Here is a 17721-nt window from a genome sequence, read left to right as displayed (position 1 = left end):
TCATTAGTGCCAAATTTCTTTTACAATGAAAAAAAATAAGAATCAATCTCTGACCAATAATGAAAAATTCTAGAATCATACAATGTAAAACAAATTTCATTTAATATTTAATGTTTGAAAAAGTTTGAAAACATGTTATCGATGGTAGTTAAATATATGTTTTGTATAACTTGTGAGCAAATATCATCCAAATAATAAAGGATAATTTAACATTTGCTTCATAATTTTTTTTTGTTTAGCAAAAGTAATAAGAGATAAATTTGTTAATGATGCTTAAGGAGTCTTGCATTACAAACTTGCATTTATACATTTAGGAAATGAAAAGAGAAGTATTAATTAAACATGTGGGTGATAAATAATTAGGGAAGACAAAAACATCCGTGTTTGCGGGTATCTGTAGATAAAATTCATAATGGATAGTTGGTATTTGAGGGTAGTGAGTATTTTAATATCCGTTTATAAAAGAGTCGGATGCGAGTATCATATTATCTGTATCCGCAAATATTCATTACTTACAAAAAATTAAAATTAAAATTTAATTTATATTTTACTAATTTAAATTAAATTTTAAACCCACGGATTCTTTTTAAACAGATAACTAACAAATAAATTGATAATAACGAATACATTTTTTTTTTGTTACGGATCGAGTTATGGATATATATTATTTGTGTCCGACTCCGATATGTTACCTTCTCTACAAAAGAATGCATGAAGATTGTTGTCTTTTAGTTGAGACACATTTTGGTTTATTGTAACATGAAACATAAGATGGGGACCAAGAGTAGTGATACCTCGTTAACAGGATAGAAACAAACACAACGTCGTATTTACTAGAATGATAAGAATCAAAGTATGTTTGTCCATTTCATTTTTGTTGCAACCTTTATGATATAATTGTTGATGGAATGAGTAATCGTTGAACCTAACCCATTAACTTTCTATTGTCAAAGCCGTTTCCTTGTTACTTGACTTCTGCGGCTTAGTTAAAATTCCCCTATCCTATTTATGCTTTTTACTCACTCTGCCGCATTTTTTTTTTCTTTGCACCTAACTGTTCCTTTTTGGTAAACACTTTACCTAGTCATACTACTAATGTACAGTGTTCAATGAGTAGTACAGTGGCTAATATTTTCAAATCTTTATATTCAATTCATAATGATTTAAATTCATTGTAAGATTAACTTATTTAATTATACTTTTTGATTATATACATTAGATAACTTTTTTTTTAATTTTAAAAGTCTAAAATTAAGATGAATTTGGAATAATTCAAATTATAAAAACTTAGGTTTGGTGAGGTCTAAATAAGGTTAGGTCACTTTGTAAGTCTAACTCATACAAGGTTGAGTCAACTTGAACCAATATCAAGTAATGTTGAGTTAGGTTGGATTTAGGTCAATTTGGACCGGACAATGCCAAAGTCAAGTTGGACTAAACTTGATCTGACCCATGTTAGATTGTGCCACGCCAGACTCAATCTAGGCTAGCTTGAATCAAATCCAACTTTAAGTCAAATTAGGCCTACATTAAGTTAAGATAAAACATATATAGGCCAATTTGGTTTGAATTGGACTCACATTAGGCTTAATCTAAGTAGGTCTATATTAGACTGAATTGAGCTAATCGAATCCAAATTAAGATGGACAAGACCCGAGTTTGGGTCAAGTTGACACTACCTAACTTGAGCTAAGACAAGTTGGGCTAACGTGAATTAGATTTAGGTTGGGCTAGGTCCATCTTAGGCCAAGTTAAAACGAGTAAATGTCAAGCTGAATCAGGTTGATGTCAAGTTAGGATCCAAGTCAAACTGAAACAAGTCTAACTTCAATTATATTATGACTAGCCAAAGTTATGGTGAGTTAAACTAACCTTAGTATAAGTGGGTTAAACTAGGCCTAATTATGTCAAGTTAGTTGTGTTGGGTCAAAAATCAAGTTAGGTTGGGTTGACTAAAGTTTAGGTCAATTTGAGTTTGATTAACCTAGGTCAAGATGAGTCTAACTTGGCTAACCTCATATCAAATTTAGGTTGGCCAATTCGAATATAACGAATGCTAGATTACTAATGAGCACATTAACATTTTATGATAAGACCTTTCGATAACAAATGGTTATATCATACTTTTATTATAACAATATTATATTTTTTTGTGTGGTTTTGTTGTAATAATATAGAAGGAAGAATAGAATATAGAAGGAAGAATAGAATGATTAAATTGTGAAAACAAGAAAAACAAAAAAAATACAAAACAAGGAGATAAAAATAAATAATTGAAGAAATAAAAATATTCGAACATAAAATAAAATATCCTATTAAGATATTTTTGTGTGTGTAATTGAAATTACAACCAACCTAAAAAATAGTTTTGAGTCGATTCATCAAATTAGAATTAATATACAAAATATTTATCATCTAATATACTACACTATATCATGTGGGTTAGAACCATTATAAATAGTGATTAATTTTTTTTATTAGTATTTTACCCCAAATACCTGGAAGATATTATTGTTCATAATTACGACATCTATCTTATTCTAGAATACATCAAATGAAAGATCTAAGATACATGACTCAAATATTGTTGCTTTAGACAATTAAACTTCATAGTATTACATTACAATTCTTTGACGCACACGACTCAAACATTGCTCACAATGGGTTGGCAAAGATTTAGAATTTCTACCCAAAAACAAAACCATAGAAAACAAACCAGTTTGCGTATATAGTTGACCCTTTGACCAGAATTAAAAAGGGAATTTGAGCCACCAATGGCCCACAACCATGTGCACCATGTGTACGTGAGCCATGTTTTTGTGCTCAAAAACCTTTCTTATGTCAATCAATAGTTAAACAATTGATAGTTAGCAATAAAACATCATACACGATACTACAATTCGATTAACATGATGTTTTTCAAGGTGTTTGATAAATTTTGAGTGTGTAAACATAAACATTATATTTGTTTTCATAGGGAAAATAAAGTTCATCATGTGTGTTGCGTCACTGTTGTCTTCTTCCTACATTACGAAAACCCACGTGGGGTTTCTCAAGTGGTGAATTGCAGAAGAAATTATTATTATTGAAAAATTGGTATTTAATTAATTTGAGTGAATTTTGCACCAGCTATTGTGAGACAATGGTCCTGATTGGATTGGTGGTGGCAAGTGATCACAACTGGAGAAAAAATAGTTTATGCATAATTAATTAATTAATCACAACATTGAAAATGGAACACCCAATCTCTAGCAGAAGGCCAGATCAGGTTAACACATATAATTGGGTCAAGTTGAACAAGACACTCTAACAAGCTCATCATATAAAAAAATTCATTTCAATGGGGGCATTGATACTGTCTCCTCACTTAAATAATTCTACAAAACCATACCAAAAAACTTGTAATTATGCATAATGCTGGACATTTTTCATTCATAACAAACATCTTTAAATTTAGATCCAAAATAAAAATTTGTTTCTGTCCTAAATTTTAGTATATTTTACTATATTTTGATCTTCAAATTTAATTTTTTTTTACATGTTCATCGATGTTTCAAGTTGATATTTGGGCTAAAACATGTTAAATAGTGTAAACAATTCAAATGTCATTCTGAAACACCGATTAACACACTAAAAAGCTAAAAAAAAAATCATATAATTGGATTATAATGACTATATTTATTCATTTTTTAAGTTTGAGGATCAAACTGTATCGGTTTATAACAAGGGCACATCTCAATTTTTCGTCTAAGTTTAGTGACTAAAAACATATTTAACAGTTAGAAATAAGACGAATTTATTATATGTAAGTGAATGCAGATCTTACTTTATAAGTCAATTTGGTAAAATTAAGTTAGGTTTGAAAGTTGACTTCCTTAAAATGATATTAGAAAAATTCAAAACCTATCTAAATGAAATTTGTTATTTGTTAAATTTATTATACTATTTATTCAACCGTAATTTAACTATCTATAAATATCTAGTTATACACCTGAGATGTATATATCTCGACTTAAAAGAGAATTAGTTAAAAATATAAAATTTATTGAAATTTGTAGTTATATATACATCACCCTAGCATGAACAGAGGAAGACCTTATAAAGGGTTGAGACAAAAGTATTAAAGAATTTAAGGGGTTTGGTGTGGTCTATTTTTGAGGACCTAGGTGGCCACCCCACAAATCAATAGTGAGAGTTTTAGATAAACTAGAATGAAGGATGATGGTAGTGAAATTAAGGGCCTACCACTTAGGGGAAGGACCCCAGAGAGGGGTTGTTCTTAAAAGGAAAACAGAACTGTGGAAACACATGAGAGTATAAAAGATAGAATGGAAAGTTATGGCCACCACAGAATGTAGACACCAGAAAAAACCAGAAACAACACCAACAACATTAACAACAACAGCAACAACATTGGTCTATAGAGTTAACCTTAATTAATCACATTATTCAATTCCCACATGGAAAACAAATTAGCTGAATGTAGCACAACTGTGCCTAATGGAACCCATGCTTTTTTATTTATTTTTTCTCTTTAATTAAAACAAATATTTCTTTTTTTCCTTTTTCTTTTTTAAGAGAATCATGATTCCTAAGGTCTATTTATTTTCACTCATTCTTTCTGTACCACACCAATCAAGGTCCCAAAACCATGAGAAAACGTATCAATATGGAAACTGATGCTGACTTCTTCTTCAGTTCCAGTTCCACTTCCACCACCACAACCACCCCTTCAATCTTCACACACACAAACACTTCTATTTCTACAACATCCTCGTCATCTTCATCCTCAAACTCAGATTCATGTAACAAACAACACTCCAAATTAACCCTTCAGAATGACTCAAACACTTCTCAAACCATGTCGGAGGAGAATGAGAAGGACTCGAAAGGGTGCAAGAAGAGGAAGTTATTAGAGAGTCCTACAAATGAGAGGTGCTGCCCTTCTTATAGGGGTGTGAGGATGAGAAACTGGGGCAAATGGGTGTCCGAAATCCGTGAGCCAAGGAAAAAATCGAGAATTTGGCTTGGGACATACCCTACAGCAGAAATGGCTGCTAGAGCACATGATGTAGCAGCCTTAGCCATCAAGGGCCATTCTGCATACCTCAATTTCCCCGAATTGGCTCAAGAACTTCCGACACCAGCTTCGACTTCACCTAAGGACATTCAAGCTGCAGCAGCAAAAGCAGCAAACACGCACTTTGAGGTTGTCGTTAATCGTTGCCAAAGTACTGTTCTTGAAGAAGAAGGAGAAGAAGAAAAAGAACGAAGGCAAGTAGAACATGTCTCAATGGATAACACACAAGACTCTTCAAGCTCAAACTCTACCATTGATGATGATGAGACTCTGTTTGATCTACCAGATCTTTTCCCTCATGAACTTTCTTCTTGGCATCTGTGTGCAGTTGGTAGTGGATTTAGGCTTCAGGAGTCACTTTTTTGGGAGAATTATTAGTTTTTCTTCTTCTTTTTTTTTCTACAGAAAGTTAAATAAAAAACAACAGAGGAGAGTTTTTCTTCTTGTTTAGTCTCTGCAACTGCATTCTGGACAGAGAATAACCAGTTGAAGAAAAGTTTACATTTTTCTTTTCATATGTAAATGAGTGTTTTTTTCTTACCCTTAAATTTTGGAATTAGTTCGTTTTGAAACTTTGAAATAATTTAATTTTTTTATTTTTCGAAATACATAAATTTAAATTTTTTAATTAAATTTTATTAAATTTATTTAATGTTTAGTAGAGAATTATGTTTAAATTGTTTATATTATTAAATATATTTTTACTTAAGTCAAATACGAAAAGTGTTAGATTGTATTGTCAAAAAAAGTTTACTATTTTTTGTGTTTTGGTGAAAGAAGGTTGAATTAGGTGCGCAAAGAGTTTTCCAGGATCATGTAAATTACGTATGAATTAAGAATACTTACTATTAATATCAGACAAAGTTTTTTTTTTTTTTTTCAACTATATATGAAAAGTGTTTAGGACTGGAGAAAATTGAAACTCATCATTTCCTTTAATTTCGCCTCAAAAGCGTCTTAACATAGGGACCAAATTTTCATATTATTAGAAAAATCATTTCTAGCTTATAATTTTCTTTGACTGAAAAGTTCAACTATTTACTAAATCAGAGTATTTAATCATAAGAAAAGTCTAACTTAACATATAGTTTTGAACTTAAATATTAAATACACAACACGTTTTTTTATCTATAATTATATAAAGGACTTAATTAAGTTTTAAGTAAATTTGATTATTTTTTTATTGAATTTCTATTGATTTCTTTAATCGTTGGTATTAAAAATTTTAATATTTTTTAGTTAAATCTTTATATTTAATTTTTTTTATTAAGTGAATGACAAAACTACTTTCTTATCCGGTCATTTTCTTTTTTGTTTTCACGTATATTAAAGAGTGTGAGATTTTATAATTAATAAAATAATATTACAATCAATATAAAATAATAAATATTTTTTAATGTTATTCTATATTAAATACAAAATCTTATATTTTGTTTAACATATGAAGATAAAAGAGCATAATGACATATAAGATACCCGTTATGTCATCAAAGACACTAATTCAATAAAATATATATATATATATATATATATATATATATATATATATATATAAGTTTTGAAAAACAAATTTCATAAATACTTAAGTGAAAATACACAAAAATTTAGAAATATTTGAAACTTAATTAAGTTTATATAAACTTGAAACTATAATCTCTCTCTTTATATTTATATATATAAATTGGAACACAATATATTGAAAATATCTTCATAAGTTGGGCAGATATTGTTAAACAACCATCTTCACTTTTGATTCTGTCTAACATTGTATCAATAAGTTGACTTTGGTACCTCCATTTCAGCATGAATTGAAGTGAACCATTATCTGTTTTTCACATGTAATATTAAAAACTATACCAAGAGATTACTTGAAAATATTAAAATAATTATATAATTTTGTATAATTGTACTCACTTCAAAAAATAAATATTAAATGATTTTTTTTTTTGTTTACCAATATAATTTTTTTGTTAATTTGTTATTTCGGTGCTGATTATAAAAAAGGAATAAGAAAAATCAAAATAACTAAGTTACAAAAGTTTAATATGAGATTAGTTGAGATACACATGCTTATATCTTCCCTCGAATAGACATTACATATATAAGAAAAAAATAATACGAAATTATCATAAATATTAAGTTGCTAATAATTCCCATATTTCCAGTTTAGAAGATATTAAAAACTAATTAATATTACTAGATTTCTTATAATAAGTATATAAAGTATATAAGCATTAAGTACAAATATAGGCATAATAAGAATGTAATCAAAATTATTTTGAGTTTTACATTTTTTACAATCTTATTATTTTACTAGTAGGTGAGTTTATGATTAATTCAACTGAGTATGAAATTAGATACTTATGGATGATTTAATTGGAGTAAGTGATAGAACAATAAATCTCATTAAAAATATCATTTTAGTAAGTGAGTTTATATGTAAAGTGATATTTGCAATTCTTTTATATACTATAATTTGACTTTATCTTTAATTAACATTAAATTCTCCAAATTATTTATTTAAGAAGAAAAGAATATCTACATATAAATGATGCAAACTTAATATTTTTATACTTAAATGATTAAATTAATATAATTTTTAAAAAACTAAAAACTAGTTCATATGAATTTAAAAATATAAAAACTCAAACCAAATTTGACAGAACTACAGAGATTAAATTTTTGGTTTTAATTTTATCACACCAATACACAAATTATTAATTATACACATTTTATTTTTAAAATAGCAAACTAGCTGCTATTTTTTTTCCCTAAAACCTATAATTATGATGAGAGCATATACTGCCTAAGCATGACTCTAACAAAAATGTTTTTAAGTCTCTTTTATATATTTGAAAAATATTCATTATTTGATGTATGATTATGTGATGGTTAATTATTATTATTTTTTTTTAAAAGAGATGTGATGGTTAATTATGTACATAAAGAATTAAAGAGTCATCATCAAAGTTAATTTTTTTTATATGTTACCAACTTTATTATGACTTTAAAAATTACCCAATAATTTTTTATTATTAGTATTAGATATCATATTAGGCATTAAATTAGTCTTCTATATTGTCATACATGCATATAGCACAAATAAAAAAAGTATTTTTATTCATTTTGGATTGGGGTAATTTCAAAGCTTAATTTGGATGTTAATGTTAAAAAAACAGGAACAACATCCATACTTATCAACTTGTTTAAGAATGAAGCAAATTTTTTTTTCTGAAATATTTAATATGTAAGAATGGGCATATTCTAAGTACCAAATATTAATATATTCGAATGATTGATTTCTAGAACTGTAGTAACTAGTAATAATCCAGTAAAAAATGTTTATATTATATTAACATTTATATTTGCGTAGCTTTGAAGTTTTCTTATTTAACACATGTTTAAGGTCTAACCTACTTGTACAAATTTATCCAATTTTAGTATATGATTTAATCAAATAGGTTTTCAAAATGTCTAAACCATCACTTAATATAATTAAAGAAAAGTAAAAATTAATTTATAAAAATTTTTCTTTCTTAATTCATTATATTATATTTTTTTTTATAAAATCGTGGTAATGTTATGGAATATTTAAGTAAAAAACGTCTGAAATATCACATTTTAACAATAGTAAAAGATTTGAAGTGAAAATATTAGCATTAAAAAGTGGATTAATGATCACTTTTTTTATGTTAAATTGATGATTGATTATAATAGCTTAAAAATGAGTTTATTACATATTTTTTCCCCTTTTACTAACTTACAAAACAACTTCTCATTACATAATTATTAAATGCTAAAACAAACAATATTATCACAAATACAATAAATATTAAACATGTATTTGATTATGTGTTGTGTCTAATAATAAAATGTGAATTTATGATTCACATTCAAATCAAAACTATTTGAAATAATTTACTTTTAACAATTCAAAGATAAACATGAACATATAGATTTGCATACTATGAATGTCAAACCAAACAAACAAAGAAAAATCTAATACTGTTTAAACATAGTAAAGTTTAGACTATGCAACTATTAGAAAGCCAAAAGTGGTTAATAATATGTGTTTAATTATAGTAAAAGTTTGAGCTAGTGTTAAATATTATAACCCAAACTAGTTTTTCAAAAACGTGTCAAATAATTTAGATTCTTGAGATAAATAATAGATGTATTTGATGTCTTCTTTGTACTTGATTTTTTATTCTCTTGGTTGAAAAAAAAAATAACACTAAAATGAATTATTAAGAATTCAAGTATAAATTTAAGTTCTTATTAATTATAAATAAAAAAATTAAATATTGCATTAGAAAAAAAATAATCATTAATTTATACTTTTAGGTTTTGAGTTGAAAATAATATCAACTTTCGTATATCTTTGAATTCATGTTTAATTAGTGAATCTCTTTAATAAAATTTTCTCGAAGGGTTAAATATGTTTTTGTCCCTTAACTTTTAGCGAATTTTAATCAAATTTTGTTATGTTTATTTGACATTTCAAGCATGTTTTATAATAGTATTTGACTTAACATTAAAACAAGAATGTGTCAAACAATATAAACAATTCAAATATATCCTGAAATGCGTACGAAATATTAAGTAAACCTAACAAAATTTGATTAAAAAGACTAAATTCACGTATTTTGAAAGATGAATGACTAAATTGGTCCAAAGTTTCAAAATGGACTAATTCCAAAATTCACTTAAAGTTAAGGGATCAAAAACATATTTAACCTTTTTTCGAAAGACTCATTAATAATAATGTTTTTATCGATTAATTTATAAATTAGCCTATTAATTAAATGATGATTTGTAATATAGATTAGTCCCCAAGGAACCAGATGAAATAAGTTTTGGTTTTAAGTGTGACTTTTTGCATCATGATTTATGATAAGAAAATTTATGTTATTCTCACTATGTATATACACCCAAAGAAGGAGACAACATCATCTAACCAAAGAAAAGAAAAAGAATATACACGAAGATAGTGTAATTTAAGAGATCAAAAGTCTATTGTTTCCTATTATAATTATTCAAAACCACTAAGAAGAAAGTGCTAAATGACCTCACCATGAGAAAAGAGTGAGAAAAAGAAGTAAGTAATAAAATAATTGAAAAAAAGTGAAAGAGATAGAGAAAAAAAGGAAGAACACCTCACTTATTTTTCACTTTCAAACTATATAATATAAATTAATGTAATATAAATAATTGAACACGACATGTTTTACTATTGGCCAATTATATATTTTGAATTTTATACATGTCACAATTCAAAGTACAATGATTATAGTTTCCACCTTTGTTTCACCACATAAATTCTTTATATATATATATATATATATATATATATATATATATATATATATATATATATATATATATATATATATATATATATATATACACACAAAAAACTATGCTAACTAACCTGACCCACCATTAATATAATTTTTCAGAAAGCAAGATCATATTGATTAGTTTAATCTTGAACTCTATAGTTTGTTGGAACCACAAAATAGATTAAAATTGAAGAGGTTTATAAACTAGTAAATCAGTTAAAAATTAAAAAGAAATTGAAAAAAAATCAATTCATGATATAGATAAAAAAAAATTATCGATATGATTTATTTTCTTCTATATTGTGTTATTATATATCTGATTTGATTCTGCAAGCTTTGTTTTTAGGTTTTAGTGTAATAAATGATATATTTTTAACATTAATTAATAATAAATATCGATTTCATCGTAAAATGTTGAATTTATGTTCCGGCAGATTCAATTTTCATAATATTATTGATTAATATACATATTTATTAGTTTAAAAGATTCAGAAAACAAGAAGATTAGCACCAAAATTTAGACTAATTAAACTTAAACTTAATGAAAGTGACAAAAACTAAAAAAAAATGATGATGTCTACGAGGAGTGAAGCTATGTGTAAGAATTATTACGATCTTTTTGGTATGATAATGACAGAAAAAGATTGAATTAAGTATCATAATAATAACATTGTTGATTATACGATAACTGTCTTAATATGTGAATTATTAAACTATTTTAAAAAACAGCATGTCAAAAAGACTGTTGGAAAAAACAGTAGATATGAGTAGAAAATTAAGGTGTTGATTAATTAATTAATTGTTGGTGAAGTTATTTATGGAATTATTTAGTGGAAAAAGACAAAGAAACACACTTGGTTGAGTAATAGGAACAGAAAGTATCTTCGTGTTTTGTGATTGGTCACCTTAACACAAGACATGTTCTTACATATGACGAAAGACTATATGTATGTCAATCACAAACTATCTTAGTTTGAGGTGAAAACCATCCCTATTACTCCAATAATATATATATATATATATATATATATATATATATATATATATATATATATATATATATATATATATATATATATATATACCACATACTCAATAATCATACTAAGATTTAAGACAATTTAAATACTTTTTGTTTCTATTTACCGAGACATTTGTTTTTCACCGAGACATTTGTTAGGGACAAAATCGAGACAGTTTAAACCCTAGTTTGTTTGAATTTCGTTTGAACCCTAAAATCAAAATTCGTTTGAATTTGGTCGAGTCGACTTTAGCCAAAATTTGGTCAAGTCGACCCCAGTCAAAATTCAGCTGAATTTGACCAAGTCGGGCTCCACCAAAATTCGGTCGGTCACGACTGAAAGTCAACCGAGTTCATCCCATGCTGAAATTTGGCCTAGTTGATCTTGACAAAAGATTTGTCAAATTCGATGGTGTCAGTCCTATGGATACAAGTTTTACAAAAATCAATTTAAATTTATTTTATGAAAAATGGATTCTAGATTTTGAACTTGATCCAAATATTTGGATCTGGATTTAAACTTGATCCAAATATTTGGATTTGGATTTAAACTTGATCTAAATATTTGGATTTGGATTTTAAAGAAATCCAATTTACTTTTGCTGAAAAAATGGATTTAGATCGAAAATCTGATCTAATTATTTGGATCCAAAATGTAAGTGGATTTGATCATTAAAAATCCAATCCATGATCACCCTTATCGTGAAGGAACACAAACTCCAATAAATAACTTCTTCAAATAAATGTTAAACACTTTTATGAGTTTTGATATCTCAATTATGCGGATACCCTAAGTTTATCAATCATCATGAAAATTTAAAGTTTTAAAGTCTCCTTTGAATTATATATGCTTGTAAAAAAATGAACACCAATGACATATTTCTCTAAAACTTCAGGAAATCATTCGTTGATCTAATCTAACAAACTCATCAAATTTATAATATTCACACTACAATCTACGAGAAAAAAAATTTTTTTTATACAACATACATTTTTAACTCCAACCATGTAATTTTTCCATCATATAATGTCTAACAACTCCTCCCAAAATATTCAATTCATTTTTCCTCTGATCAAAAACTCATTTTCATGACTACAATCCCAATTTATCAATATACACACTCATGTGATAAAACATCATGACTCATCAATCAAACAAAAAATTTCTTCTCAATTCTATAATACTCATATCATGAAAATAACATCAAACAAATAGATAATTTTACATGTTTCAACAACAATCAATCACCTTCACATATGAAAAAAAAAATGAAATAAAATTAGTTTCTCTTACATTAAGATATACACGTTTTCCTTTTGTTCTTAGTTCCAAAATACCTATTTCAATATTAAAATCTAACTAAAAGAAAATTTAATTACATTATGGATTAAATGTTTTGAAGTAAAAGAAACTATGCTTTTCCTCAATTGAAAAGTTGTTAATATTGAGATATCTGCTAAATATTATTGTAACACTAACATTTAATACCATGACAAATATCCATTACTTAAGTATACTTAACTAAAATAATTTTATATATATATATATATATATATATATATATATATATATATATATATATATAATGTTTAATATAGTTTGAGCGAGAAGTTATATCAACTCTCTCTTCTTGAAGACTTTGTTTTCTTATCTAGTTATTTATTGTGATGAATATTATACAAAGCTTTACGAACATTCATGAATATACGAATCGATTATTTTAAGAAATTATGAAATATCTGTTTAAAATATATATTACATTCATTGTTTAATTAATTAGCTAACTCTATTTTCTGTTTGTGTTGTCTTTAAATTGTTATGGTATTGCTTTTGAATGAAAGGAGATGATTTTATAGGTGCAGGATTATAGCACATAAATATTTTTGGAAAACATTGTTAAATTTAGTAATTTTTTATCATTTAATTTTAACGAAATTTTACATAAATAATTTTGGTAAGACGGAGTCAATTTTTTTTATTGGATTGAAACAATTCACTTTTATGTAAACAACATAATATTTGATAAAGGTTAATTTTCTCTATAAAAATTAGTTTGTACTTTACAGAAAAGCTACAATATATTTATTTTTCTTCTTGTTTTAAAAATGTTTAAGAAAAATATAAATAGACCCATATAAAGTTAATTTGTGGGACCAAAAATTGATTATTATAAAAATATTAGGACAAGAACTACTGATAATTTTAAAATTCAGAAGTGGGCAAGTAAAACTAAAAATGACTATTTTTTTAAGAACTAAAAAACATGATTAAACATTTTTTTATTCTTGAAATAGTATGTTTTACTATAGTTGGTTGATTTTAAAGCAAATGTTTGAGCTGAAATTGGTAATTTTGGAAGCATCCACCAAATTGCCTAAAAGTCAGGTTAAGTACAGAAAATGTTCATTATCAGTGTGACATCAACAAATTTTGCTTGCTAGGACATAGTTTTAAAATACAAATCATCATTGAAATAAAATTTATGTTTAAATATATTTTTTTGTCTTTATGCTTAATTTAATCTTTAATTTTTGGTTTTTTTATCCTCGAATAGAGAAGTTAATATTTGGCTTTGTAAAACTGTAATTTGTTTATTTTATCTAGGTTTATTTTTTTATATTTTAACTATAATTTAAACTTTTTTGTGACCTGTATTTGTTAGGTGAAGGGTCAATTGACATTATTAAAAATTCTCGTATTATATGAGAATTTTTTACAAATTTTGTAAAAAGATATTTATTTTTTCTAAGAATTTTAACTGACAGGTAATTTTTTCGTGGATAATTATTTCTTATAAAGTTATAAGATTCGTAAATATTTTTTACAAAATTTGTTGTGAAAAGTGTTTTATATAAAATATTTTGCAAAAAAATGACAGCAATTTTCTGCAATTTTTTTTTTCATAACAAAATTTATATGTATTTCTTACAAAAAATATTTTAAAACAAAATTGACAGGAAATATGAGTTTTTTTAGTAGTGTGAATTGAAAAAAAAAAAAAAAAACATGTACAAAAGTAAAAAGTAAACTATAAATAAGGGTAGCATCTATGTGTTTATTTAATAATATATTACAATGTATTTGAAGAATTTGTAGTAAAAAGTGACTAAAAGGAGGAAAAAGACGTTTTCTAATTATGGTTGAACACTATTTTTAAGGATGTTGTGTAAATTCTCTAGGGTAAACAAATAGTACATAAATGTAATATTTGTGTAAATAATATTCTGATATTATTTAAGAATCATGAAAAAAAAGTAATTTAAATACATTTTTTTCTTTAATCATTTGAGATAAAAAAACAAAACTCACATAAGTATGAGTTTGAAAATAAAAAATACATTAAATACGATAATTAATCCTAGTAATACTATCTTAACATAATGTTTTGCACAAAATTGGAAGGTCTATCTTTCACTGTTGAAAGCTAATAAATTTAGTTAATTAGTGAAGAAAAAAGAAGAAATGAAAGAGAAATGTTAATTATTGAGTCAAAATATGATAACCACGTGATTCATATTCAAGAGATATTTGTTCATTATCGTTTAGAACACCACCATTCCCAATAAAGGAACAAGAATATTTGTATAAATATGGAGAAAAAGATTGCAAATATTAATTAATAAGGGAAACCCTAGATTTCTCCAATATAAAATTGAACCCACCAATTAATTAATTAATTAACAAACGCGTAGGGATATTAAAATTAATTAATTGGAAATCATAAAACTGTTGTGAAATCAAGATTAAGACATATTTGTAATTGCAGATTGTTTGATTAATATTTATGATTAAGGATTCTAAATCTCCCAAAATCAAAGAAAAGGTCACTTGGAGCAATAATGGCTTTGTTGTGGAAAAGGAAAACAAAATTCAGTTTCTTTTTTTTTTTCTTCTTTCATGTTGGAAAAAAATAAATTTGAATTCTATAGTAAATTTTTTATATTATATTTGTGTTAAGTCTTCAAAATATGATGATAAACACTTCATTTTATGCATCTGATATTTTTTTTCTAACAAATCATAAAAGTAGTAATATATTTTTTCATACAACATTCTTTAAATTAAAAAAACTTGAGTATAAAAGCTTTTAGGATTTAATATCTAATATTTCTGTCCAAATATATTAAATTAGGTTAAATTCTTTAAACACTTTTCAGGCAAAGAAAAAATTTTAATTTTATATTAAAATTTAAAAATTAAAATCATATTTAATCCAAATTTTTATTTTACTCTTAAAATTATGTTGATTTAGATAATTAACTTAATCACGAGAGTGATTTTGGCATATACTCCGACAATAAAAATATGACACTTAAAATTGAGAGAAGAAAACATGTAAAAAAATTTCATAAGATTTATTTAGTCTTGGAAGAAGATAAATTATTTTGTCAACAAAATTTTTCTCTGTATTGGAATCTAAAAATTGAATCATTAGCAATATTTTTGAAGAACATAATTATCTGTCAAAATGTGACAACATTTTATGACCTGTACAGTTTTTTTTTTTTTTTTGAAAAAAAAAAGAATAAAGATGGTTTAGGAGAATATTACACAACAATTTGCATATCATATTAGTTTAATGTATGTATGCATTAACAAAATTTTTGAGTATACTTTTTAATGATTTATAATATTATATAGTTGCAGTAGGATAATCTTATCTACTCTTAAAATATTGCCTAGATGATATTGTAATTACTCTTGGTACATTATTGGATTATTTTTTTCAAAATTATCATTTGTTATATTTAATTGTCAAGAGACATTTCCAAATTAAATATTGATTAATTTTTCTGCGTAATATTTAATGTCTTCAAATAATCTTTTCTTTTCTTTTCTTTTCCACAAACTTTTTCATCATGCTTTATTGCTTTTTTTCTCACATTCACATGGTGTTTTTCTAAATATTTCAGTACTTTCAATCGGTTCAACGTAATTCCAATTGATATATGAACACTTTATATATAAATTGTGAAAATTTCCATTCACGTGTGTTCTAATTTCATATTCTTAATAACAAGCTTTGTTCAGTACACTTTTTCTCACATGGTCAAGCTATTTTTCTAACTCTAATATTAAAATAATTTCGCTTAATAATGAATTAATCACTTTTTAATTTTTTATAATTAGTTCAATAGTTTATGACAATTTAGATCGGTTCATAAATACACATTATTTTTTATGAAAAAGATTACGAAATACCGCGTGACATCTAATAAACTAATAATCAACTTGAGTCTTTCTTTTTTAGGAGTGTTCAAGTCTGGTTCAAATTTTGAGTAAAATCAAATTTGAATCAATAATTTTTTTTTCTTTCATTTGAATCAAACTAGTGGTATTATGTATATAGGAAATGGATAGTTTCTTTCATATAAAAAAATACTTAAAAATTAGGACGAAGATTTATGTTTAAGTTAATTTTATAAAATTGGTTTATAAATTAAGAATTGTATATATATTCTTGTATTTGTAAGATTTTACAATCCCTCGTGTTAATACATGCATGTTTAATTTTAAATCAACTTTACAAAAACTCGTTTATAAAGGAAAGTTATTTCTATTTTAATATACTAAATTGATCTTATCTTTAATTATTGAGGTAGTATATATATCTGACATTAAAAGGCTGTTTCTTTTGTTATGTCAACAATATTTTTTTTTTTTAATTATATCATAGATATAACTATAATGCGAAAGAAAAGTTTAGATATATATGTGATCGTTTTGTTCCAATAAAATATTATGAAAGATGATTTGATACCAATTTCTGGTTTTCATGGAATCAATTCCATAGAAGGAAACTTCTGTCAAACAATGACTGATTGTGTTGTTGGAAAATAATATTCATTTAGCTTGTGATAGTGGAATCAAATAAGAATGTGATAACATATCTGAATTTCAATACTTTTAAGACAAATTAATTTAAATAATAAGTCAGTGACTTATTATTATTATTATTATTTTTTAGATTTCGCACACAGATCTTATATAATGAATATGATCATTTAAGTAACAGATGTTGCGTGCAATATACAGATTGTATTTTCCTGAATTTGACTAACAGATTTATTCATATATATATATATATATATATATATATATATATATATATATATATATATATATATATATATATATATATAACATAAAATATGGTTAAAAAATTAATATTATTAGATTAAAAAAATTATATTTATTATTTTTAAAATTTAAAAACTAAAATATATCAAAATTTGAAATAAAGACTAATTTTTGTACGTATCAAATTTATTTTAAA

At 25.2% G+C, this 17721-nt stretch overlaps 1 protein-coding gene across 1 annotated transcript; it reads left to right on the top strand.

The window, feature by feature from the left end:
* The first annotated feature begins 4610 nt into the window (after positions 1-4610).
* LOC114167347 (ethylene-responsive transcription factor ERF034-like) lies at positions 4611-5622 on the top strand. The gene has a single exon (XM_028052417.1). The coding sequence runs from the start codon at positions 4652-4654 to the stop codon at positions 5456-5458; it is 807 nt and encodes a 268-aa protein (XP_027908218.1). The 5' UTR covers positions 4611-4651; the 3' UTR covers positions 5459-5622.
* Positions 5623-17721: the final 12099 nt, after the last annotated feature.

Source organism: Vigna unguiculata, chromosome 10, assembly GCF_004118075.2.
Source record: "Vigna unguiculata cultivar IT97K-499-35 chromosome 10, ASM411807v1, whole genome shotgun sequence".
NCBI classification, from domain to species: Eukaryota; Viridiplantae; Streptophyta; class Magnoliopsida; order Fabales; family Fabaceae; genus Vigna; species Vigna unguiculata.
The sequence above is the reverse complement of the archived record's forward strand: the minus strand, read 5'-3'. Positions and strand labels throughout refer to the sequence as shown.